Genomic DNA, 26,479 nt, shown 5'->3' with positions numbered 1-26,479 from the left:
ATCGAGGGCTCATGACAAATGGGACACCCTTTACAAACAGTTAAAAATTAAACATTTAAAAAGTGCAACAGCAAATGTACAACAGTACAACCACTACAATTCAGACTTGTTTTAGGAGAGTTCAACATTTTGGCAAACTGGCCCATTGCCATAATCCTGATAGTCATAGCAGTAGGTTTGTACCTTGAATTGTCTGTACAAGCTGTTTTCACATCTGTGGAGCAGAGACTGAGCTGCTCAGAGTCACCGCTATGGCTGATTTCTTGGTTTCTCTCATCAATCTCATCAAATACACAATCCAACAACTCCAAACGACACAGGTCACAACTTGTCCCCCAGAGCGTTTTGGAGTTGTTGGATTGTGTATTTAATGAGTTTGATGAGAGAAATCCATCGATCTAAAAACAGCTTGTACCTGCAACTAAAGATAAAATTTGGCACAACAAATTATTCTTATTTGACGCGTCGAATAAGAATTTAACGCGTAAAATAACAATTTGAAAGACGCTTATAATATGCGTCGATATCAGGTGTGCGTCAGAACTCGGCGGAAGTGTGAACAGTCTCTTGCCATGTCCCTGTACCAGTTCTGTATTATTCCTGCTGGAGTGGAATTGTTCATCGCCATCAGGGCGGGCTGTTGTGAGATGTGTGTCTAACTCTTCTGTGCAGAGTAGTGTGTGGCGTGAGCGTGTGTGTGTGTGACTGCGTGCGCGCCCCTGGGGCACGCGCTTTTGAATGAGGCCGTGGAGCGCACAGTGTCTGTGGTGTTTATGTGTCACGTGACTGAGAATACAGCGACCGGAGCGAGTCTGGACGCAAGTGCCCTGTTATTTACGTGCAAATAAAACCACAAAACTCTTGAGCAACAAACTGAAGGGGATTATTGGGCTCACGCACTCACGACAACGGTGAGGATCAGAACAGGCAGTTAAACTCCGAGTGTCCTCTGACCACGGTCCGAGGACCGAGACAGGAAGAGCTGAACAGGTGAATCCTCCTCATACAGTCCAAACTTCAACTCCCAGAAAACTTGACCACAACAAGCGCACCATCCTCCACCATCCTCCACCATCCTCCACCATCCTCCACCTCTGTCTTTTCATCACAACAGTAGACGACAAAAATAACGTGACTGTTTTAAGTTTCGTTTATGTAAAAACGTAAACAAATGTACACAAAGCTGCATTATGTAACATTATGTCAAGAAACCGAGATACTCTCTCTCTCTCTCTCTCTGTCCCTCTCTCTCTCTCTCTGTCTCTCTCTCTCTCTCTCTCTCTCTCTCTCTCTCTCTCTCTCAAAAACTAAACGGAGGGAAAGGACGCGCCCAAACGTTGGCAGTGTTAATAAATATGTGATATCAGACGCACTACAGGCACTTCATCCCCGGGCCACAGAAGAGAAGATGGGGGTCAGAAACATGACATCACTGGTGAAAAGTCAGAACATTTACAAGGAGGAATGGTTCTGCGCAGGACGTTTGGTGATAGGATCCAATCTGGTTTATCACCTTTATTTTACTTCAGGTGAGCGCGTGTGAGATTTGTGGATAATTCTGTAATTAAAATGTAATTAAATTAAAATGGAATTAAAATTTGATTCATGTAGATGGTGGTTCGGTAATAATAATAATAATAATAATAATAATAATAATAATAATAATAATAAAACAAGAAACTATTACTAACAAAACCTCGCAGCTAAAAATACACAGTGCAAACAATAATGTTTATTTTGTGAAAAATAATAAATAGGCTACATTTAAGATCATTTAATGAGATGTGAAAATGTCAGGGGTACAGGTGTGTATGTGTGTGTGTGTGTGTGTGTGTGTGTGTGTGTGTGTGTGTGTGTGTGTGTGTGTGTGTGTGTGTGTGTGTGTGTGTTCTAGGGCCTGGCTCCACTGCACGTAATACATATAATATGGCAAACCAAACTGTTCACATTTACGCCTATTTTTAACCCGTTAACGCGAAGATTATTTGACATTTGATGATGATCTCAATGAATTTAAAGTGTTTTCAGCCGATCACTGACCAAGACAAAGAGTCCAGAACAGTCCAGCACCGATCTCCCTCTGCACATTCTTTACTCTTACAAAATAAACCTTATGTTTGTAAACTGCATCTGTTAAATTTAAAACGTCTGTCCTGCATCTCAACGTGTTTATCTTTTCAGTCTGTCGCTCATTAAACATGTGATTATTGAACTGTCCGTATACAAATGTCAAAAGAGAATATGAAACATTATTAGATTTTAATAAACCAGTTGTATTTATGTTTAATTAGCATTTTTTCATTGAAGGCCACATGACTGTGTCACATGTTCACCGCTGGAGTCTCTGGTGCTGTGGATAGGCCATCACAGATCAGCCTAAACCTGTAGTGGGACAATAAAAATCTCTATAGACTCTATAGTTATCGTTTTGCCATATTTTAATACATTCCAAAAATTACGCGTCTAAAAGTTGCAGTTTTTACGCTCGCGTAGTATGGCAAGCCAATAATGCCACATTTACGCCTTAGCCACTCACGTTTCGATATAAATACGCCGTTTGTCAGATATGACGCGGCCTTTTTCGCCGAAAATTCACCGAAATGTGCCGCTTTTTACGCCGCAATGACGTTCCAGAACAACGCGAGTAGTTTAAGACGCGCTGTTTTGACGCGCGTCGGTGCCAAAACACAACGCGTAAAATACGCGCGTTCTACTAATATGATAATAATGTCCATCCCTCTTTTCTGGTCACCAATACATTAGAAGTGTTTGCGCCCATCGCTGATCAGGACACGCAGACCAAGACAGTTCAGCCAATGTGGCCACTTTTTTTTTTTTTTTTTTTTTTTACTTCTATTCCATTCTCTGACTTGTGAATGTTTTCTGAATATGAATGAATAGACTTTTCACAGCCCCATTATACCTTTTACAGCCATAGAATAATTACACAATAGAATAATTACACATTAAAAGTGACATATTTATCAAAGTCTTAATAGATTTGATTAGATTCAACTTTACTGTCATTACACATGTATGAAAACAGAGTAACGAAATGCAGTTCAGCACCTAATCACAAGAGCAAATATCTGAAGTGCAACATGTGAATGGGCAGTATGTACAGATTAAATGTAGTATGTACAGATTAAATGTAATATTTACAGCTAGTGCAAGTAAAGGTGGGTATATGTGTGTAGAATATGTACAGATAAATTCTGTGTGGGCAATAGTTCTGTGCAGTTTATGTACAAATAAGTGACGGGAGCAGAATGTACAGGTAGAACAATGGAAAAAGACGAGTATAATTTGGTATGATTAACAGAGGGCAATATACAGATGTAACTAACTTATTCTACACGTCCATACTAATATACAAAAGGGACAAATATACACATGTTATTAACAATTATACAGAATACACACACACACACACACACGATATATAATGCTGGTGTGGCTGGTAAGGTATTTTAGCAGTGGTATGGTGGATGGGATGGTGTGTTATTTTAGCAAAGTATGACAGACCTTTTAACATTAACAAACAGTTTATGATGATAATGAACAATGTGTTGCAACTTTGTTCTATTGGCAGATGTGAAAGCTTTACTGACTTATGTCCTAACTCTCTATATACAGCTCTGCCAGTGATGAAGATTATTATATTATAGCGTTTCAGATGATACGACGCATGGAAGAGGAATTAAGATTAAATTATTTAATTAAATAAAAATATATAAATAAATGTATCAATATAAATAAGTTTATATATATATATATATATATATATATATATATATATATATATATATATATATATATATATATAAACCTATGTGAAATAGACTAGGATTATTTTCACAGAAGAGAAGTCCTAAGGGCAAATTTGAGGAAGAATCGGTAAACAATTTTATTTATTTTTATAATTTGAGGGTGCTTATTCTGAATATTTTGTTTACCAAGCTGGATTTTGAGTTCTAAGACTTCTGATTTTCATATATATATATATATATATATATATATATATATATATATATATATATATAGTCTCCAGTTCCTCCGGGGGCCAGCCCAGAGACATAATTCCTCCAGTGTGTCCTGGGTCTTCCCTGGGGCCTCCTCCCGGTGGGACATGCCCGGAACACCTCCCGGGGGAGACGCCCAAAATCTGTGTATTTTTTGTATTCTGTGTATATCTGTTCATTTGTTTTTCAATATAAAACCAAAAATAAGAAAATGAAAAAACAACAGTTTTCTTCATTATTTGTCTCCAAAACTAAAATAATAAAAAACAAATCGGATAATGATTAGCTTTTTCAGTTTTCGATTTTGTGTTTAAATGAAAAATGGAAAAAAAGGATAACGGCTGTTTCCAGTTTACAAGACTTCTGTGACTGCGATGCCGAACTTTTGCACTGCATACGGACTGAACCAGGACTAATCCAGGTCTGGGACCACACCTGGACAGAGCGGGACCAGAGCAGGACCAGAGCGGACTCCGAGCCTCAGCTTCGAGCGCTGGCCCTGCCGTGGGCTCTAAGCCTCCGGTCTGGTCCTGGTCTGGTCCCGGCCTGGTCCCAGCGTGGTCTCGGTCTCAGTCCAGGTCTCAGTCTCGGGCTGGTCCCAGCCTGGTCCCAGTCTGGTCTCGGGCTCAGTCCCGGTCTGGTCCCGGCCTGTTCACAGCCTGGTCTCGGTCTCAGTCCCAGTCTGGTCCCAGCCTGGTCCCAGTCTGGTCTCGGTCTCAGTCCCGGTCTGGTCCCAGCCTGGTCCTGGTCTGGTCTTGGTCTCAGTTCCCTCTGGTCCCAGTCTGGTCCCAATCTCAGTTCTGATCTCAGTCTCATACTGGTCCCGGTCTGGACCCGTTCTGGTTTTGGTCTGGTCTCGGTCTCAGTCCCGCTCTGGTTCCAGTCTGGTCTCAGTCTTGGTCTGGTCCCGATCTCAGTTCTGATCTCAGACTGGTCCCGGGCTGGTCCCGGTGCAAAAAACAAATCATGATCTGTTTTTTCATTTTGGTTTTGGAAACAACGGTTGTTTTTTCATTTTCTTATTTTTGGTTTTATATTGAAAAACGAATGAACGAATGATACACGGATTGCCCAAGAGGCATCAGAAAGATGCCCTCCCCTCAGCTGCTCCTCTCCACATGGAGGGGCAGCGGCTCTACTCCGAGCTCCTCCCGTGTGACTGAGCTACTCACCCTATGTCTAAGGGAGCACAAAGCCACCCTGTGGAGGAAACTCATTTTGACCTCTTGTATCGGCGATCTCATCCTTTCGGTCATTACCCAGAGCTCATGCCTGCCTCTTCACCACAACAATTCGATACAGCGACCGCATCACTGCAGACGCTGCTCCGATCCACCTGTCAATCTCACGCTCCATCCTCCCCTCACTCGAGAACAAGACCCCGAGATACGTGAACTCCTCCACTTGAGGCAGGAACTCTCCACCTACTCGGAGACGACAAGACGCCTTTTTCCAATTGCGAACCCTGTAGTTGGAACACACCCTCCAGTCCCCCTTCTTAAACAGAGGGAGCACCACCCCGGTCTGTCCATGTCCCCGACCACGACGCGATGTTGCAGAGACGTGTCAGCCAAGACCCACAACATCCAGAGACTTAAGATCCTCAGGACCTCATCTCATCCACATCCGCAGCTTGGCAACAACCTCAGTGACTTCAGCCAGGGTGATGGACGAGTCCCCCCCCTCCCCCCCTGGAAGCAAAATATTCCTTCCACCACCTGACATTTTTTATTTTTTTTCCCTAAATGGGATAAAGGTAACAAAGCACCTCACATATGAAAAATACATTTTAATTAGTCTTTAACTGGAAATCAAACTAAGAAAGGATATGAATCCAACAAATACAAATCAAATTTATTTACAACATTTTTAGTTTAACAAAAGTTGCCTCTCTGACTCTAGGAGACACTAAACATTAACCATTTTCCTTAGAGTCACTGCAAAAATCACAAAAAGTCACACATCAGGATTTTATGTTGTGTTTAATGTGTGAGATAAGGAGTTTAGAGAAAGAAGTGCTAGTTTCCTTTAATTCTGGCTGTATTCTTAGTCTGCACTGGCAGCATTCTGGCATGGCTGATCTGGAAGCACTTTTACATTTGTAGCCACTTATACAGAACAGATCTGCACTGTGACAGCTGCATTTGTTTGTCTAAAGTCGTATTTGCATCTGCAGGAAACCATCAAGTTGCAGGTTTTTGGGATGCATCAGTTTGGGTTCCAGGTTTCCATTGATTACGTTCCATCCCATTTCCTCTACAAGTGGTAGGACTGGATTTATTCTGTTCGATTGTCTCCGTACTCCAGCTTGGTAATGTTTCTTCTAATAGACCATGAGCAGCAGCACTTCAGGGGGCAGAGCCTCAGGTCCCTGACATCTGAAAAAAAGAGAGGCTCTTGCATTTTTGGGGCAGTAGTTCAGTTGGTCAGAGCGTTCGTCCACTGATCTGAAGGTTGGCGGTTTGAATCCCGCTCTCGACATAAATATCGTTGGTTGAGCGTCAGATCCCCTTGGGCAAGTGTCGGGCAAGACACTTAGCCTGCCTCGCCCCCTCAGTCACATTTACTGAAATGTTGTGATATAAAACATAACAGTAGTCTATATTCTCAATAAAGAATGAAAGCTGTCGATAGCAAACAGAGATAAATGACTTCCAGGAATAAAAATGAGCAGTCACCTAGAATCCAAACCTAATAGAAATCTGAATCAGGATTTTTTTTTTCAATTCTGCTCATCAAATGAAGGAAATGAAGGACACTAGCTTTAAAACGCTGCAGTAGGGGTCATGTGGTGATATACTGGTATTTGTTTTCTGGACTTTTTATGAAATCCATTCAATTAAAGAGAACTTTAATTTGACTAGCCTTGTGTCTATGATATTATGCTAATTAGCATTCTTAAAACTCAAAATTCTGATTGGTAAACAAAATTTTTGGAATCAGCACCCTCAAATGATGGGAAATAGCAAGTTTACCGACTTTTCCCCAAATTTGTCCTCAGGACTTTTTCTGAAACTATTCCTTAGAATTATTCTCAGTCTAAAACTACAACATTAGAGCAAACTTTGCCACAAAGGAGATCTCTTGGTATTGGTCTGCGTGTCCTGATCTGCGATTGGGCGCAAACACTTATAATTTATTGGTGACCAGAAAAGAGGGATGGACATTATTATCATATTTGAACGTGGGTGAAATACTCGTATTGTTTTAGAACATTATTGAGGTGATAAAAAGCGGCGTCATATCTGACAAGCAAATTTATATCTAAACGCGGGTTGCACATTGCCATTCCAACATACCATCACTCCTACATTGATCTGTTATTGTCGGAGTAGCGGCATTTCCATTTTTGATCAAACGTCCCTGCACTCCGACATTTTTTTTCTTTGGGCGGAGTCACGGCACTTAAGCCTTTTTTTCAATATCCCTCCATTGCGGCACAGCTTGTTTTGTCCGCAGACTGTCTTTATGTCCCGCTATGGCTCTAGTGCTGAATGCGGGTCTGTAGGCACTGTTCCGTATGCGGCCGCCTCTGGTGCCATTAACCTGTTACCATCCACCTATTTTGGCGTGTGCACAATAGCACTACATACCCAAGTGCCATAGCTTATTAAAAGAAAACCTTAGAACCCACATGCTTGTGTGAGGCACCATTTTAAAGCTTAGGCCTTCTAGTTTCTGTAGATATGTACATGAAGACTGTCAGTGCTGCCTAACCTACAGTACAGTCAATTAAAAAAATTTATTTTTTTGCTTTGAAAAAACAATTGAAAAAAATAAAGGCCTTAGCTTGGGCATACTTCATGCATTTGTGACTCACTACACTCATTGTTCAAGTTGTTGGCAACAACTGTGTAGAATTTCAGATCTCTAGGACAAAGGGTTTTGATGCTGTGAGCCTTTGTGTAAACAAAATGACAATTCGGCACAAGATTGCCAAATTTGTGCCAAAATAATAATAATAATAATATTATAATAATAATAATAATAATTGTTATTATTATAATACTAATTCTTCTGAGCTTTAGGCATGTTTTCTCAAGAAAAAAACCTAAAAGTAGCCAAAATTGTCCTCCAAGTGGCAGATCTGCTCAATATGGCCCCTCCCGCTCCGCATCTTGTGTCCCTCTCTGTGGCGCCTGTAAACACCGCCCCCGTTTCAAAGACCATCTGCACGTCCCACCCACCGTTTGAAAGCTCTGGTGATAGGCTAAAACAATATGTCAATCACTTTCTGGAAGATCCAATGACTGAAGAGATTTCCCGTAAACAAACTGATGACGCGTGCGTAAAGCCAGGAAGTACGTGAGTGCGTTAGCTTCTCCAGCGGCTTGTCCCACCTAAACCACGGCACCGACAACAGCGGGGAGGGTCTCATTTTGAAGCTAAGAGTGTGAGGAAAACAAGCGTACCCAAGAGCGCCAAGAGAAACGGAACTCAGAGAGGGAGAAGGCTCGGAAAGGCAACATATCTTTTTATTCATGCTTTCATCCATTCATACGGACGAGGATTTTCTGGATTTACCCACATGGAATTATTTTATGGAAAACAACTTGATATTCTTTTTCTGTGGATTATTACGGACTTATAGAGTACAACATTTCATCGATTGAACGCGTTTTGGACCGACAGAACCGGCTCAAATGTAAGAAACGCGTATCTTATTCTTTGATTATGATGTGAATTTTTAAGTTATCGCGTTTGGGCTCGTTGTGTGGCATAAAATGAATGATATGGTTGTTTTATTGAGAAATTAAGCTTTCAAACGATGTATGGCATGCCAGTAGTGAAAACAATAATAAAGGTGAATATACAGAGTGAACATTTTTTATTGGAAAATCGCCCACCGGAGGGCGGGTGGATGGTAAGTGCACCTCTCGTGCCATTAGAGCTTTACGCACGCTGCTCTGTTGGCATGAGAGGGGGCCGCATATGCCTGACCTCCCTGCAGTGAGAGTGTGGTGGACATGTCAGGTTAACGAGTGCGTAAAAGTTCACATCTTTAAGTGCGCGCCGAGGAGAAGCGGCTCTGCAGCCGCCTCTTTATAAACTGTCCTCCAGCACAAGCTCGGGCTCCTTCCCTCCCATCGAGGTGACATTCCATGTCCCCAGAGCCAGCTTCCATGTCCGGAGATCTGGTTGCTGAGGCCCCTGCCTTGGACTGCTGCCCAGATCTCCTTGCAGTGGCCCCTTACAGATCCTGCTAGAGGTGGTTCCATGATAGGACAACCCCATGTCAGTCGCCTGGCTGAGCCCCGTGAGGGAAGGTCCAGTCACCAGACTCTCGCCATCAAACACCCACCCCAGGGCCGGCTCCAGGGTGAGGCCCCAGTGATGTCAGTCTGGGCGACATACCTGGCCCATTGTTGTGCTCATAATAAAGGCTTTTATATGCATTAATATCCTATGTTATATATGCATTCTATATCCTGCTTAATGTAACAGTCCTGTGTCTTTGCTCAGGCTTGGATCAGAACCATGGGGGAGAGTACGGTGCCTTCAAGGAACTGGTGGAGCAGTTTTTTGCTGCACTGAAGGAGTGCGACATATCTCCATATGTGGTGTTCGACGGCTGCTCGGACAAACAGAAAAGGAACACGGAGAGAGAGCGAGAGACACAACGCATTGAGAGAGCCCACAGCGCTGTGGAGACGGGAGAGACCACAGGCATCCTGCCAACCCTCATCTGGGAGGTGTTCAGACAGACACTGGAGGACCTGCGTATCCCTTTGGCTCGCTGCTACACCGAGGCCGGTCGACAGGTGGGGGATTAGTATTGACAATATCATGTGCTTTCATTGCCATGATTATTATTAGGCACAGGTATAATAAAAGGCTGCAGTAAAACTGTTTGTTCACCCTACAAATGAAATTGTTTTCAAGGTTCCCTGCATAATTATTTTATCTGGCACCAGCTTGTCTCCATGGAGATGTTATATTTTGCCTGGAATGTTTTACAATATGGGATTAAATTTAAACAATTCAGCCCATCCACAGATCTGACGTGTTGGCCTGCATATAGATGGTAAGTTTTGATCCATACTGAGCAGCATTTAAACACTTTCAGAACTGGTCTTCTGGACATTTTGCCTCCCATCCAGAGGTCATTTTCAAATTGATGGAACTGCTTTGAATCATGGCGAATTGATCCTACTCTGAGTTCCTAAAGTCTTGTTTCCATAGAGGCACAAGAGGTACGAGGTACAAGAGGTTCAGGCAGAGGTGGGCAGGGCTAGACACACCTCCTCATACTCACTGGAGGACTAACAGCACGAAGTTTTGTATACACTCAGCGTGTGTATATCAGAAATTTGCGTATCCGCTGACTTCCATTATAAACAAATTTATTAATCCCAATTCTAAAAATCAAGGTGAAAATCCTCCCTTTCCCCACTGCTATTGTGACCCTATATATATTGTGCCTTATAGAATGTGGCCCACACAGTACAACAACAACAACAACTACAACAATAACAACAACAATAATAATAATAATAATAATAATAATAATATTATTAATATTATATATCCAAATATCGCAAGCTGCGATGATCGGCCCTTGCTCGAGCCTATGCCGCGCCCACGCCACGCTGCCCCTCGGCCACGCTGAGCCTTGCACATGCCAAGCCCCATGAATGCACCTTACCCCTTGCCCAAACTCCTAAATTAACACTAACCCCTAACCCTACCTGAACTCTTAACTGTAGCCCTAACCCTAGACCTAAACTTAATCCTAGCCCTAACCCGACCCCAAACATAACCCCTAACCGAACACTAACCCCTTATCTTAACTGAACTCAGCCATTTTTCTCAATTTCTGTATGTGTTGATTTTTTTTTTTTTATATCCAAGATGGCGAACTTCCAGTTTGGGAGGGGGTGTGATCACAATATACTTTTTTGTTCCTACTCCCATAATGAATCAGTGTACCAAATTTAGTTTGAGTACGTCAAAGTTTTTGTTGGGACATCCCATTGGTGAGTACACATTTTTGGCCTGTTGCCATGGAAACACGATGGGAGATGGAGTTTGGGCGTCATTGACTTTTTTCATCAAGACCAGGCCATGAATGTGTGTATCAAATTTGGTATGTATACAAAAAGGTAAAATTTAATTGTTCCATACAATGTCCCTAGGAGGCACTATTGCATCCATTTTAAATTTTATTGTAGAAATCTGTTCAGGGCTGGGATATCCACCAACAATCAAAGTTTGAGTGAAATCGAAGTTGATGGCGAGCCTCAAAAATGAACCCGTTGCACCGTTGTCACGACAACATCGCTTGATCTTTTAGTATGCTTTTAACAACTTGTAATGTCCCACTTGTCTAGATGATACAGAATGATTCTGGTGAAGCTGGGTCAAACAAGTACGAGGACATTAAATTGCGCCTTCGGCGCTGAGTCGCACGATCAATCCAATATGGCCGACTTCCTCTTGGTTGCCCAGCAACTGCGTAATATACTTTTTTGTTCCTATTCCCATGATGCATCGGTGTACTAAATTCGGTTCAGTATGGTGGACTTCTTGTGGGCTGCCTAGCCACCGCATAATATATATATATATTTAGTTTGAAACCACCAGACCTACCCAACACCTGAATTTCGTTTGTTTACAACAAAGATGATTGTTTGTGATTTTGATATTGCAGGGGGCGCTGTTGCACCATTTTTATTTATTTTTTTAGTTTTTTGATGTGGAGTATTTGTAAATTCCTATTTTGGTGTTCTTGAATTTTGTGCAAAGATACGTGAGTTTTTGTCACCGGCACCCTGCTACACGGACCTCTCCAACCCTGACCTCTGAGGACCTCTGCGCCCTGCCACACTGTCATCTGTAAAGGAGTTCAGAGACGGATTCTCTATCTTCATAAAAATAGCTTCCTTTACTGCCCTTGCAAACCAGTTCTTTTCTCTGCTTAAATCTGCACCGAACTGTCTTAAAATGAGTGATTTGTGCAACAAATGTATTTGATATGTTTTTTTCACAATGATAATCTCACCTCTAGGTGGCAGCACTGGCTCAAGAGTGGGCCTGTCCTGTGCTCTCCGACGACAGTGACTTCTTCATCTTCCCCCTTACAGGAGGAATGCTGCCCACTGAACACTTCAGGTAACACTTCCTCTGCACCGGTGTTTCTTTTTAAAGGGACTAGTCAGTCACTTTAGAGAGTTTTACATTCCAGGAAAGAAGGAGTAAAGATGCACTAATTTAGTTTGAGATTAAATGAACACAGATCTATGGACCTGGTATCACAGTTTACATGAATCCCTGTGCTTCTGTACACACGTGTGTCCTACCACGTTTGGACCAGAACATCACTGAGCTCCTGGACATTCTGAGGTCTGACCTGTAGCACCAGAAGGACAAACATCAGAGGTGTCCTTTTGGCCTTAGGTCAGGGGAACATAGGGCCAGTTATTCGAGTTATTTGTACCACTCTGTTCACCGTAGATGTTGGTGATGTTAGGTATAGAGTAATACTTTGTAAAAACTTGTAAGTATTATTAGTAGATTAAATTGTAAACCATGTCGATGTATTTGTTATTGTGTCAGGCGCCTCTTTTATAAGATAAGGCAGCTTCTCTGGAGTTCCCTTTTACAAAACTTAGAAATATACAAGTACATTGTGTTTTGTTTTAGAATAGAACAATATAATGTGTTACAGTAATTATACATTTATAAAGTGCTTTTCAAGACACCCAAAGTGCTTTACAGCATTAATCATTCATCATAGACTGTTAAAGAAGTGGACTGAATGAGTGTGACGTCACCCATAGTGTTCAACTCCAGTCAAATGAAGCTCATTGAGGCTACAGTTATAGGGGAGAATCTGGAGCCAAGCTCCATATTTGGATTTCCAACTGTGAGTATGACAACAACCAGAGCCAATCCAGAATGAGGCTGTTGAAGGAAACGCCCCTTCCCACATGCACCGCTGGTTTAATATTGAGCGGATGCTTGGCAACATTGTTACTTAAACTTGTTGCTAGTGCGAGCTAACCTGGCATAGCAAGGATTCTTCCAATGTTTGTGAGTTCACAAACTCACAAGAATCCATCTTGGAGTGCACCTGCTGTACAGTTAATCAGGAGGGTGGATCATCACAGAGCAGCAGTGAGGTTTGTGCAGAAGCCAAAAGGCAAAGCGCCAAAATGAACCAAATTAAACATGGCAACGCCGACAGACGTACTTCAGCCTCTTTTAGCGTCAGTACAGACTATTTAGTTTGTGAAAAACATGCAGAATGTAAGTACTTTGTGCATTTGTGGACAGGGATGAGGTCTGTGCTTTTCTCACAACTGGATGGAACAAAAGTTAGATTCTGTTCCATCTCTCTGTTGTGACGCTTTGACCAATCAGATTCAAATAGTCGTCATGACTTTGTTTCTGAACACTTTCAGTGAAAGCCTTTCCAGATTGATAATATTTTATTTGTCTGTTATTGATGTTCATATCTTGATTTACAGACAAAAACCCAGGATTAAGTGCATTAATATGAACATTTTAAGACCAAAATTATGAAACTCACTGCAATGCACTGCATTTTTTTCATTGTAAAGTGTAGTGGAGCCAGAGTCGACTGAGTCGGAAGTGCGTCCATCATCATTTATCATTTGGAACAAAGAGGCTAGCACATTAGTTGTGTCCATTTATATATACAGACTATGGTGGTGTTACTATTGTAGCCACAGCTGAAGAGAGGAGGACCACCAGTGACAGAGGTGAACTGTCTGCTGTGTCCATGGAAGTATAAGAAGATCTGGATGATGTATTGTAAAAACTTACTTCTGCATTACTTTCTGAATTCTGGCCTTACGCCACTAAACGTGATATCAGAAACATGCAGTTCTGACCAATCAGAGCAGTCGCTACTAAACTGGAGCGAGTTTGGGCTCAGAGGTGAGCCAGGCTAAATCTTACAAACTTCTAAGCACTTTGGCAATTTTAAAAAAATCTAAAAAGTTTAAATTGTAAAAATATAAAAGAATCCCTACAAAACTTGAGCTTTTATGAAAGCTGTCGATGCCCTATCATTTAATTTCAGAAAAATGAACAGTGTTCTATGGGAATATTCTTTTCTGGCCAGAGCTGCAGGGAGCTGCAGTACATGTAGAGCAGTCACTTATCGATCTCACTTGTGGAGTGTCTTATCTGGTTCTTATTATAGATTTTTGGGTGTGTCCTGTAGGTGGAAGAAGGTGAAGCAGCGTGATGGAAAGAAGTGCATTCCCTGTAAGAGATACTACTCCTCTGACTTCTGTGAGTTCAATCAAATCCACCCTCAGCTGTTGTCCGTCTTTGCTGGTTTGGCGGGAAAGATGCCACTGCCACCTGGTGCCTCCAGACAAAAGGAGTCCAAACTACACTCTATACTTGAGTGGATCAGGTAAAACATTAAAAGGATTCCTGGCTACTTTGACATGCTGGTCTTATATGATGCACATGCGACCAAGAGAGTGGAGATGTTCACCACGGTGTGGTACAGAGGTCAGATGGTTTGAAGGTCTGAAGTCCTCAGGTGTGAGACGGACGGAAGCCACATGATCTAAGCAATAACTCAGGCAGCATGATCACTAAATACCATAAAAAAACATAAAATGTGTTGCTTGAGCAGTCGTCAGAGTGAGGATGATCCTGTGGAGGTGATGAAGGCCGCTCTGAGGGGCCAACCAGAGGCAGAGGAGAAGCTGAAGACTCTCCAGGAGGTAAACGATCACTACAAACTTCCATCTGACCCAAGTCCTCTGATCGAGTTCTTCAGTGAGGGCATCACCCCACCACTGCCCCCACAGGTCAGAGACAACTTTACACTCAGGGGGCTACACAACCAGAACATTACTTTTTCTTTGGGATTAATAAAAGTTTGTCCATCCAATGTCCATTATTATAATAACAGGTGAAACAATAGGCCTTTGCCAAAAAATAAAATTATGTAGTGTATGATTCATGTGCACTTGATCCATTTAAGAGGTAAAAAAATCTACTTAATTTTACTGTTCGCTGTGATTGGTAAAAGGTCCTGTCACTCACTCAGAACAGAGACTGGCCTGGAGGAGGGGGGGGTTCTGTGTTTGAACATAGAGCTGCAACAGACAAGCACTGCATCATTTGACTTTTATTTATTTATTTTTTCAGCTTTTCAAAATAAAGCCAGTGTAAGTCTCTGGTTAAAAGGCACGATTACTTTTCACAGATGGAGGGGAAGATTCCTGATTGGATGAGAGTCCCAGTGACTAATGCCCAGTTCAGCTCAGACTTCCTGGATGTGGTGACCTCACAGCGAGTGGGTCTGAGCGTGGTGGTGGACCATAAGGACAAACCCAGTGCTAACCTGGTCTCTCTGCCCCTGAGGAGGGTGATGTACGGGCTGCTGCTGGGGACGGACAGACCCCCAACTGTGGAGGAACGTGACAGAGATGGACTGGACGTCCAATACAAGAACGTCCAACCAGAGGAGGTCCCATTCTGCATCAAGTCTCTAGAGCAGGTAATGCCCAGTCACACAGTGTACAGCAGGTAAAGCAACAGCTTCAAGGTCGAGTAGAGAGTAGAGGCTGGTGAGGGTGGTCCTCAGCCCCACTGAGGGAGTGCAGTGTTCTGGAGAACTGACAGTGGAGCAGATTAGGTCTCCAAACCACAAGAATCGTTCAGTTAGTGGTACAAGCACCAAGATTCTCATATATTTAGCTAACATCATGCTCTTTTAGAAAAACTCGTTAGCCACCTGAAATATTCAACATGGCGGCCATTTTTCAAGATGGCCGACCAAATAACTGATTTCACATAAGTATGAGCTAAAAGACAATAAGTCATCATGTTCTTAATCAAAATTAATGGAATAAATAACAAATTTGCAAATATATACATATACACTAATGCAAATTTTACACCAAAATATATTTAATTTTGCACAAAATTCATTCAATTTTCTCGCAATTTGAAACCAAAAGTATCCCAATAACCATTTGGGAAGTAGAAATAAAAACACGAGCAAAATTTTAATAAAATGCAACATATTGACATGGGTTAATTTCAGAAATAGAGCCATTAAAATAGAACCATTCATAGTGCTGGATGTGCTTAAGAACTATCGAAAAAACACAATAACGTTGTTGTTTTTTTTTGTTTTTTGTTAAACTTTGCTTATTGACCTTAATCATTGCAATTGCAACCACAAATGTGTGCAATTTAAACCCAGACGAAAACATTTACACCTACTACAACAGTCTCCTTTACAACCACCTTTGACTAATATATATATATATACTACTACTATATATACTATGGTAAATGGTCACATTTTTCTATAGCACTTTTCCAACTTCCATCCTCGGCTCTCCCACGCTGGCATATCCTGTCAATTCAGATACGGCTATCTAACTTTAATACTACAACTAATATTAATATAACTAACACTTATTAATACAGCACTGTGGCTGAGTGGCTAGCACTCATGCCTCACAGCAAGAAGGTTCCGGGTTCGATCCCTGGGTCGCCTGGGCCTTTCTGTGTGGTTTGCACAGGTTTCCTCTGGGCTCTCTGGTTTCCCTGATCAACCCAAAACATGCTACAGGTCTCCAGAACAGTTGATAGTCAAGGTCAGTTAAATACAATTAATCAATGAATCTGTGCTTCTGTCAGTCTGCCCCAGGGCAGCTGTGGCTACAACAGTAGCTTACCATCACCAGGTGTAGAGTGAATGAATAATGCTGAATGTAATGCTCTGTCTTTGTGACAAAAAATGTTTGTGAAAAGCGCTATATAAATAAAGACTTACTAAAACTACTCGCTGGTGTATTTACAGGGCAAATTAGAGAGCATTTGGGACACTACATTAAATATTAGAATGTTAGTAACACTACATAGCCGAAACTGAACCCCATGCTGAGTTTCACAGCAGCGGAGTCACCAGTGTGCCCTGGTTGTGCTACAACCCCACCCATTTCTAGAATAAACACATATATATTCTAACAAAAACATATTTTAGCACATTGGTACTACATATATTTAATATTTCTTCAGGTAGGTTTCAATAAGATTTGTCCATGAGATGTTTTTCTACTGTGTGTTTTTATTTAATGACATTTATTTGTAGATATTATAAATATAATGAAAGGTGATAAATAAACATCAAAAATGATTTGATGTATAATTTCACTAAAAATATAAATAATTAATTAAATAACAAGCCTATGCTTTGACATTTATACATATATAGTTATATATAGTTATTATACATATATACTATGGCAGCCAACTTGAAAAATGGCTGCCATCTTGGATATTTTGGGTGGCTAACAGGCTTTTCAAAAAGACCATGTTATTATCTATCTCCACTCCAAATTTGATGCTTGTACCACAAACTGAACAATTATTTCAACTAGGGGTGTCAAATTATCGCGTTAATTGCGATTAATTAATTACAGTCATATTTAGCGCGTTATGTTTTTTAATCGCGTTAATCTCATTTTTAATCTCTAACTTTAGTGTTTCTGTTTGTGAGTTGCTTTATTATAAAATCTGTTTTTATGTGTTGTTGGGACACACACACACACACAAAAAAAACACTTCTTAAAATTTTTTTTTATTTCGGTAATTCCACTCATTGCCAGAAACCCACACAAAACGTGCGCAGTAAGAGCGATGTAAACGTCATGTTCACGTTGGCGGTGTCAGTCGCACAATGGACGAGGTGGAAGAGCCAGTAGAACAGAGCAGCAGTGCACAGGGAAAAACACATTTGTGTCTTTGAAATTCTTCTCCCGACGTGAAATATAAAAGAAAATAACAAATATAAAATCACCTACAACTTAAATGTCACTGGTGAAAACAACCTGCATAGACTCATGATGTCTGCACTACCGTCCTATACACAAACACACACAAACACACAAACACACACACAAACACAAACACAAACACACACAAACACAAACACACACACACAACACAACACAACACACACAACACACACAAACACACACACAAACACACACAAACACACACACACACACACACACACACAAACACACAAACACACACAAACACACACACACACACACACAACACACACACACACAACACACACAACACACACACACACACACACAAAACACACACAAACACACACAAACACACACACACACACACAAACACACACAAACACACACACACACACACACAAACACACACACACACACACACACACACAAACACACAAACACACACACACACACACACACAAACACACACAAACACACACACGCAAACAAACACAAACACACGCAAACACACACAAACACAAACAAACAAACACACACAAACACACACAAACACACACAAACACACACACACACACAAACACACACAAACACACACACGCAAACACACACAAACACACACAAATACAAACACACACAAATACAAACACACACAAACACACACAAATACAAACACAAACATACACAAACACACACCTTCATCATCGTCATTAACCTGAGAACGCGCGGACCACGTTGGACTAACCCATTCCAGGACTAATCCAGGACTAAACCAGGACTAAAACCAGGACTAAAACCAGGACTAACCCATTCCAGGACTAAACTAGGACTAAAGTAGGACTAAAGCAGGTCTAAACCAGGACTAAAACCAGTGATCTCATATATAAAGCATTTCTCTATCAATAATATTTTTAATATGGTTAAGGAAAGACTGGACTTTTTATTGTCTTTAAGTCGACAAAAGTTATTATGTTCAGATTTCCTCGTCTTTGCTACTTTACAGCAAACAGTTTCTTATTCATGGAGACTTGGGCTCAACAGCCAATTTGAAGAGAACAAACAAGAACAACATTTGCAGGATGTGGTTGCTACATTCATGTAGTTTTAAAAAGCATGACAATATCAAGTAATCCAAAGTATTCAAATTACGTTACTCACTTTAAGTAATTAAATGGATTACGTTACAAACTACATTTTGGGATATGTAATCTGTAATCTGTAGGGGAATACATTTTAAAAGTAACCTTCCCAACACTGCAGATTAGTAATTGTAATAATAATGATGATACTGTGGAATGTAAGTGACTGCATCTATTAAAGTTGATTAAACAATAAATGACTTTATAAAGTCACCCTGAAGTCTTTTGATCTGCCACAATAATGTAATAATGAATTTAAATGAAAATACCTCAAGTTGAGGCTTTTCTCAGCAATTTTAGGTGAGATTAAAAAGAGATTAATTAGATTAATTAATTACAGATCATAATTAATTAATCTCTCAATTTTTAAAATCACATTACAGCACTAATTTCAACTACCAGCTCCACTATGAACAGTGATCATCTCTCTGATTGCTCAATCTCAAAAGAGGGTAAAGATACTCACACTCAGAGGCCTCCACCTCTCCACTTTGGCCCTGTCCTCAGGAAGTGAATTAGTGAGTGAACGTGGCTACACCAAGCCCCGGTGCATGAACATGCTCTTCATTTTGAATGAATGGGCTGAGCTCAGTGGTGCTAGTTTAGCCTTAGTAGTGAGGTACATCTGGGGTTGTGCTTTCCACTGAGCATGTGCAGTTGTGCTCTTCATCAGTATGGATCATGGCAGGACAATAAAATCTGGAAGGTGAACCCAAGAAGGCGTCATGTTGTTTTCAGTGGCCTGTGCTCATTAAAATAATAAAAATAATTTTCTTTTTCACATTACTTCTTCAACATGGGCTAGCGCTGCCCAACATGCGGCGACTGTAACCACAGACTGTATAAAGAGTGGACTAAGTGAGTGTGACGTCTCCACAGCGTTCAGCTCCACTCAGATGAAGCTCCTGTTGCCATGGTTACAGGAACAAATCTGGAGCCATGCTCCATATTTGGAAATCCAAGAGTATCATAGCAACCAGAAGAGCCAATCATGACTGAGGTGGTTAATTGTGCCCACCCTCCTCACCAGAGAGAGGGAAGGGGGCTTAGCAACGAAACACACAAGCTGTCAATCAAACCTGTTGCTAACACCTTGGGGAATGAAGGCATCTGATTGGTCCATTATTTATGTGCAGATCTTGATTTTGGGACAAAATTTTAAAATGAGATCGTGGATACAAGCGGTGGAAATGAGTTTCCTCTGCAGGGTGGCTGGGCGCTCCCTTAGAGATAGGGTGAGGAGCTCAGTCACACGGGAGGAGCTCGGAGTAGAGGAGGAGCCAGTTGAGGTGGCTCGGGCATCTGTTTCCGGGTGCCTCCTGGGCGCCTCCCTCGGGAGGTGTTCTGGGCATGTCCCACCAGGAGGAGGCCCCGGGGAAGACCCAGGACACGCTGAAGGGACTATGTCTCTGGGCTGGCCTGGGAACACCTTGGGGTTCCCCCGGAGGAGCTGGAGGACATGTCTGGGGTGAAGGAAGTCTGGGAGTCCCTGCTTAGACTGATGCCCTGCAACTCGGCCCCGGATAAACCGAAGAAAATGGATGGATGGATATTGAAATGAAAGATTCAGAATCATGTAGAGCGGGTTCATATGAACATTTAAGAGCAACATGACGAGGCCACAGCAGCAGGTACAGATAGAGAAGCCACAAGATCCAAATGGAGGTCACTGGAGCCAGACCAGAAGGAGCCGGAAAAGCCTCCTGGAGCACTTCCTGTTTGGAATGCGGCGGCTAACAGGTTAACTATGTCCATTCTTATACAGTCTATGGTTGTAACAGGTAACAGTAACACATGGTTCCTCCTAGTGGAGTCAATATACAACAACATTGTTACAACTTTCAGAGGTTTTGATTTCATGTTGTGAAAATAGAGAAGAACTACAAAATCTAACCTTTGTGAGAGCAGTACAGGCCGTGTCAGCTGGATAATTCTTTCTGCTAGTCAAAAGCTGAAGCTCCCAAACAAGATCAACTATTTTAGGCTCAATATAGAATATTTAGTTTGTGAAAAATGTGCATTTGTGTACAGGGAAGATGTCTGTGCCTTTCTCTTAACTGGATGTTACAAGTTTGACTTTTCAGCTTGTTCCACTGTTGTGATGCTTCGACCAATCAGATTCAGTCTTCATGATGTTCTGTGTTTTCCGAACACTTTCAGAAAGAGCTGCTCCAGATTAATAATGTGTAGAACTCAGTTCAGAGTGGCACACACATCAGTCTGAAGTGAGGAAGATCTTTAGACCATCAAATCATTTAAAATGAACTAATTCTGTTTTTCATGTTTTTAAGTCAAAAAGCTCAAAATAGTTCAACATTAAATCCTCTGTTCCACAGAAAACAGAGGAGCAGCAGCGTCAGGTGCTACTGGACGCCCTGGGACTGGACCCACAGTTCCACACGTCACTGCCCTCTCACCTGTCTCACCTGACACTCCCGATAGCCGCCACCTGCTATTGGCTAAAGGAGGCCACACCCCCTCCGCACCTGTCACTGCTGAAGGCCCTGCTGATTGGCTGGTGCAAAGGTGGTGACCTCAGATCAAAAGCAGGTAAATAACTGATTTCTCTGAGTGGAGAGTTACTAGGAGTTAGGAGGTTGTGGGTTAGACTCCTGATCTCTGTGTTACTGTGTTGTTTTTTCTGTTGCAGCCGAGGACCCAGATTCGAGGCAGAGGTTGGACTTGGACTGGTGTCACTGGCTGAATGAATGGCAGTCATGTTTCAGAGAGAGTTTCCTCCTGAATCAGCTGCTCGGAGAGCCTCTCCCACAGCCGACCATTGCAGAGTAAGATAAGATAGAATGACTTTTACTGTCACCACATTTGTCTTGTACATCAGGGGCACAGTGAAAACAGAGAACATGTGGGTGGAATCATTTGTTCTTCTTTGGCCCTGTTTAATCGGAGCCTCTTCAAACATGTCGTGTAGAGAGTGGAGGGGGACACCTATAATTTTCCCAGCTCACGTGGTTAAGTTATTACTTTTTCGACCTTCATTTAACAGATAAAATACCACACCACGTTGTTATCCCCCCATACCTGATAATAGTCCTGAAAAAGGAGCATTACATCCTGGACTCACAGCTGACTTAAAAATTTTCATTTTGATTTTCATACAGAGGTAATGACTCATTGTAACAGCACTCAGCCCGTTAAGCAACAAAAACATCTTCTTTGTTTGTTATGTTCAGTTCTAGACTGTGCTGTTCACATCACTCACATACATGTTGGACCTCTGATGTGAACGTTTTCGACTGGATGGTCACTGAAGTTTTTAGAAAGTTTTTACTCCTGCAGTCGTTTGTATTGCAGGTGAAAAGTACAGGTGAGCCCTCTGTGTTCAAAACAACAAGAACAGAAAGAGTTGGATTTTGTCTTTCTATTGTCTTTCCATGAATAATGAGTCACATCATTTTATAATGTGTGGGTTGATATGCATCTGTACCAGCTCCTGTAGAAGAACAGTTGGCTGAGTTGGGAACTGGACTGGTCAGGCTTCGTGGTTCAACACCACAGGCCATGGGCACTCTACCATTGTCTTGCCTTGTGTTAAAGGGTCCATCTCATACAAAATAACTCTTTTCACATTGTATTTGCACATGTACAAGCACAATTTGGGTTTTGGAACATCCACTACACAATAGTTCTGAAATCTTACTGATTTCTTGGAGGCATCACAGACCAGGAACTATGAAAGGCCGACTATTGCTCCTCCCCCCGCCCGTCCTGAGAAAGCACAGGCTCCGCCCTCCAAACGTGACGTAGGAGTGAGCCGCAGAAGGCAGAAGGTATAATCGAGAAAACTTGAATCCTATAATAATGTTCGATCAAATGAGGAGGTCATAATCTGTACAGGCTCCACTAAACATCAGTGGTCGTAATGACTGAGGTGTAATCGCCATTTTGTTCTCGTGCAGAAGCATTGAAGATGACTCACTAGAATAAAATGATGCCCTGAGTCTGTTGTTAGTATCAATGTAATATCGTAGGACTACGTAACATTTGTCAAACTAAAACAGGTAGAACAAGGGAGACGACATGCAGATTGAAATGATATGTGGGATAATCTTCAAAAATAAACACTACAGTTTGCTTTTAGTTCTCTTCAGAGGTTTACTAGCGGTAAACTTACAGATCTAGGATCTCCATCACTGGACCCTGGTATCGTGGGAACAGCATCCTTTTCCAAAGTGTCGCTTCTGCTTCGTTGTAAGTCCAATTTTAAAATACCCGTAGTTTTCGAAGCATCTTTGGTGAAGTGTCTCTCGCAAACAAAAATATTCTTGGGGACCTTTTTGTCTGTGTTCCCAGAAAAAAATCCAGACACGTAGCACACCTTGCTGCTTTTGTCAGCATGCCAAATACACATTTTCTCCACGAGGACATGGTTACACAAAGCGTGTTTGAAGTGTAAAATAAAGATAAATAACACAGAAGAGCAGACCTGTACGGTGCAGACGTAGGACGGTGTGTGAGTGGGTGGAGGCGGGGCGAGGCGGTGGAGCGGGGGAGGGGGTCGTGTGCGAAGGGTTTTCTGCTACGTCAGACGCGTCATAGGTGAATCTGCCGCGTTACTGTTGTAGCAGCTTTAGTTTGTTGTCACGTGGGAGGGTGGGAAATACGCTGCAATTTGTTTAAAAAAAAAAAAGCAGAATCAATCTAAAAAACACTTGGGCGACAAATACAAGACCCACACATCACTCTTAGAAGGTAGAAAGCTCTGAAAAGTGGATTTTGCATGAGATGGGCTCTTTAAATTATGTTTTTCTTTTGATATTGATGTAACAAAGGAAATATGTCACAGACCCTGATTTATATGAAATCTGTTGGGACCAACTGAAGCTGAAACTATTTTTTAACCATAAACAAACTGAAACAGAAGCAACTTCAAAACATTTTGGAACATAATAAATGCCAATGGATTTAATGGATTTTTTCTTTTTTTTTTAGCTTATTCCAATTTAGTTATATTTACTTTAATCCACCACTCTAATGCCAAGTGTAACAATTCCACATTTTTCACCCTTTCTTCTGTTGTGTGCAGGTTGTACAGTGGAACACTGCTTCATGTTCTGCTTCACAAAATGAAGACAGGGCGACTGGAGAAGTTTGTCAGACTTGACTCGTACAGTGGAGAGGATCACCGTGCTCTGCTCGCCATCGCACAGATACATGCAGAAAGGCCAGACAATGAGAAAGATGTGGAATAAGGCTCTTTTATTTTGCTTTTATTGATACTTTGCAGCTGATGTCATCAACATTCTCTGGGGGTGTGAATCTAACTGGAGGCTCTAACAGCTCTGAAGCTCTGATACTCAAGTTACACTTTAATCTGAGTTTTATTTTGACACTATCTGACAGAAAGAACCGACTTAGTTGGAACTACAACAGGTGAGTTGATTTATGTCTCTCACACATAAAATTACCTTATTTTTCAGATTATAAATCACACTTTTTTCATGGTGTGGATGCTCCTGCGACTTATACTCCAGTGTGACTTATATCAATGAATCACTCAATCAAACTTTATGTATAGAGCACTTTTTCATACAAAAAAATGCAACACAAAGTGCTTTACAGTGATTAAACATAATCCCACATTTCCTTCCACCCCCCACACAAAGCTAAGATGAACAGTTTGACTTTCTGTGACATAATTATCTTTTTTTTACAACTACCTGGAATCTGGAAACTTACACTAACTGTCTGGAATCTGGGACACTAACTCTCTGGAACCAGTACATGAAGAAAAAAGAAACCCCTCTGCAACATCAGCACATACAACAAAAACACAGTACAGACATAAGGAGAAGACTAAAGCAGCAGGAGGAGAGGGAAGTGGAGTCGACCCCAAAATCTAGACAGGCAGCCTCTAGATCCTGCAGCCAGGGGGCGCTGGATACAACAGACCCACCCGCCAATTCTGGGTGAGACAAAAGCTGCGAGGGCGTAGAGAAAGTTGGGGAGGAGGAAACCCCCCCCCTCCTGCTCCAGTCTCTCCCAGATGAGTTGAAGACCAGACCAGATCTTGACCAGGCCAGTGTTGGCTGGGGGAGGCCAACAGATCAGATTCATCATGTTTTGGTTTTGGGAGGAGCAGCTGCTCTTTTCACAGCAGATCTGATTGTTTCTTGGTCTCAAGGTCTACACACCAGCCTTTGTAAAGCTTCAAGTCTCTCAGAGATGTTGTCAATACTGCGCTCCAAAGCCAAAGTCCCAGTGGTTTTTATTTATTCTTTTCTTCATTACTCATTTTTTGGCCGACTTATACTCCGGATATTTATAGTCTGAAAAATACGGTGCACTCACAAACTATCAACAGCCAACTCTTTTTCAGTTTAGTCAGACTCACCTCAATCACTCAAAAATAAAATTAAATAAATAAATAAATAAATAATGGATTGATCACAGGCTTCTGAAAATGACACAACTTGAACACTTTTTTTGACACTGTTCCTAATGCATGTATTAAGTCACCATAGTAACTACTGAACATGCCACTATAGACTTACATGTAGAACACCCCCAGCATGAATATCACTGCAAAGTATCTACAGAGTCAGTTTTTAAATCTTTGGTATCAGGGGTAGGGGTATCGTTTTGTCGTCAATCCCACAATCTTTTAGGGCTGAGATCAAGTTTTGGATTTTATTATGATTCATGCAGTTTGTATCTTGTGCTATTTATTCTCAAATACTAACAATCTCAAATTCATTTTTATTTACAAAGCAACAGAAGAGTGGAATGCATTGCTGTCACCTTTAATAAACACTGAACAAAAGACAAAAACAACTGAAATGATATGATATTTCTAAATACTCACTCATGTCATGTCAGTCTCTGTTTGGTCTTTTCTATTTACCCTCCTCTTGTAAACAGCCACACATACATATATATTTGTATTACAACTATATTTCTATATTTTAGTTGGACTTGTACACATGCATTTATACAATCATCACTCCAGTCACTTGTTTTGCTACTTTGAATTTATTATTTCCATTTATATCTTTGCTCTTTGTTCTTATGTTCAATTATATTATATATTACATTGTGTGTCCAAATAAGTTCCCTTGTGGACCAATAAAATAAAATCTAAGTCTATATAATATTTTGTATGTTTTTTCTATTTTATTTTTTTGTTCATCCTCACGGTCACTCCCACCCAGACATACTCGAGGACAGAGGTGCTCACCTGACAGAAAAGCAAAAGGAGAAAGGAGAGTTTATTTGGTCGAATACGTTTCGCAGCTCATCAAAGCTGCTTCTTCAGTTTTGCTTTAGTTCAGTCGACAAAGTGAATTTCTCCTTTTGCCGTCGATTCTACCTGGACAGAAAAGTAAAGCTTCAAGATCTTTTTTCTACATGACACAGAACATTAAAACAAAAGACACTTAATGAATAAATCCATAATAATTTAGAAGAAAATAAACACACACACACACACACAAACATATACATACATATACACACACATGTACACATACATACATACACACACACACATACATATCGTACATATACATACATGCAT

General features: G+C 41.3%; 1 protein-coding gene across 1 annotated transcript; it reads left to right on the top strand.

Moving 5' to 3' along the window:
* The first annotated feature begins 1,363 nt into the window (after nucleotides 1-1,363).
* Nucleotides 1,364-26,054, top strand: LOC110161317 (protein asteroid homolog 1-like). The gene is made up of 9 exons (XM_020926050.2): nucleotides 1,364-1,529; nucleotides 9,486-9,784; nucleotides 12,031-12,134; nucleotides 14,215-14,412; nucleotides 14,641-14,818; nucleotides 15,220-15,513; nucleotides 21,282-21,495; nucleotides 21,596-21,731; nucleotides 23,990-26,054. The coding sequence occupies exons 1-9, from the start codon at nucleotides 1,409-1,411 to the stop codon at nucleotides 24,153-24,155; spliced, it is 1,710 nt and encodes a 569-aa protein (XP_020781709.2). The 5' UTR covers nucleotides 1,364-1,408; the 3' UTR covers nucleotides 24,156-26,054.
* The last annotated feature ends 425 nt before the right edge of the window (nucleotides 26,055-26,479 follow it).

This window comes from Boleophthalmus pectinirostris, unplaced genomic scaffold (genome assembly GCF_026225935.1).
Source record: "Boleophthalmus pectinirostris isolate CB_2022bp ecotype Guang Dong unplaced genomic scaffold, ASM2622593v1 HiC_scaffold_6, whole genome shotgun sequence".
NCBI lineage: Eukaryota > Metazoa > Chordata > Actinopteri > Gobiiformes > Gobiidae > Boleophthalmus > Boleophthalmus pectinirostris.
Note: the sequence above shows the minus strand (reverse complement) of the source record. Positions and strands in the feature narration are given on the sequence as shown.

Coding starts and splice junctions, on each gene's coding strand:
- LOC110161317 (XM_020926050.2), top strand. CDS start 1,409: ATGGGGGTCAGAAACATGACATCACTGGTGAAAAGTCAGAACATTTAC. Junction 14,413..14,640: donor TCTATACTTGAGTGGATCAG/GTAAAACATTAA, acceptor TTGCTTGAGCAG/TCGTCAGAGTGAGGATGATC. Junction 21,732..23,989: donor CCACAGCCGACCATTGCAGA/GTAAGATAAGAT, acceptor TGTTGTGTGCAG/GTTGTACAGTGGAACACTGC.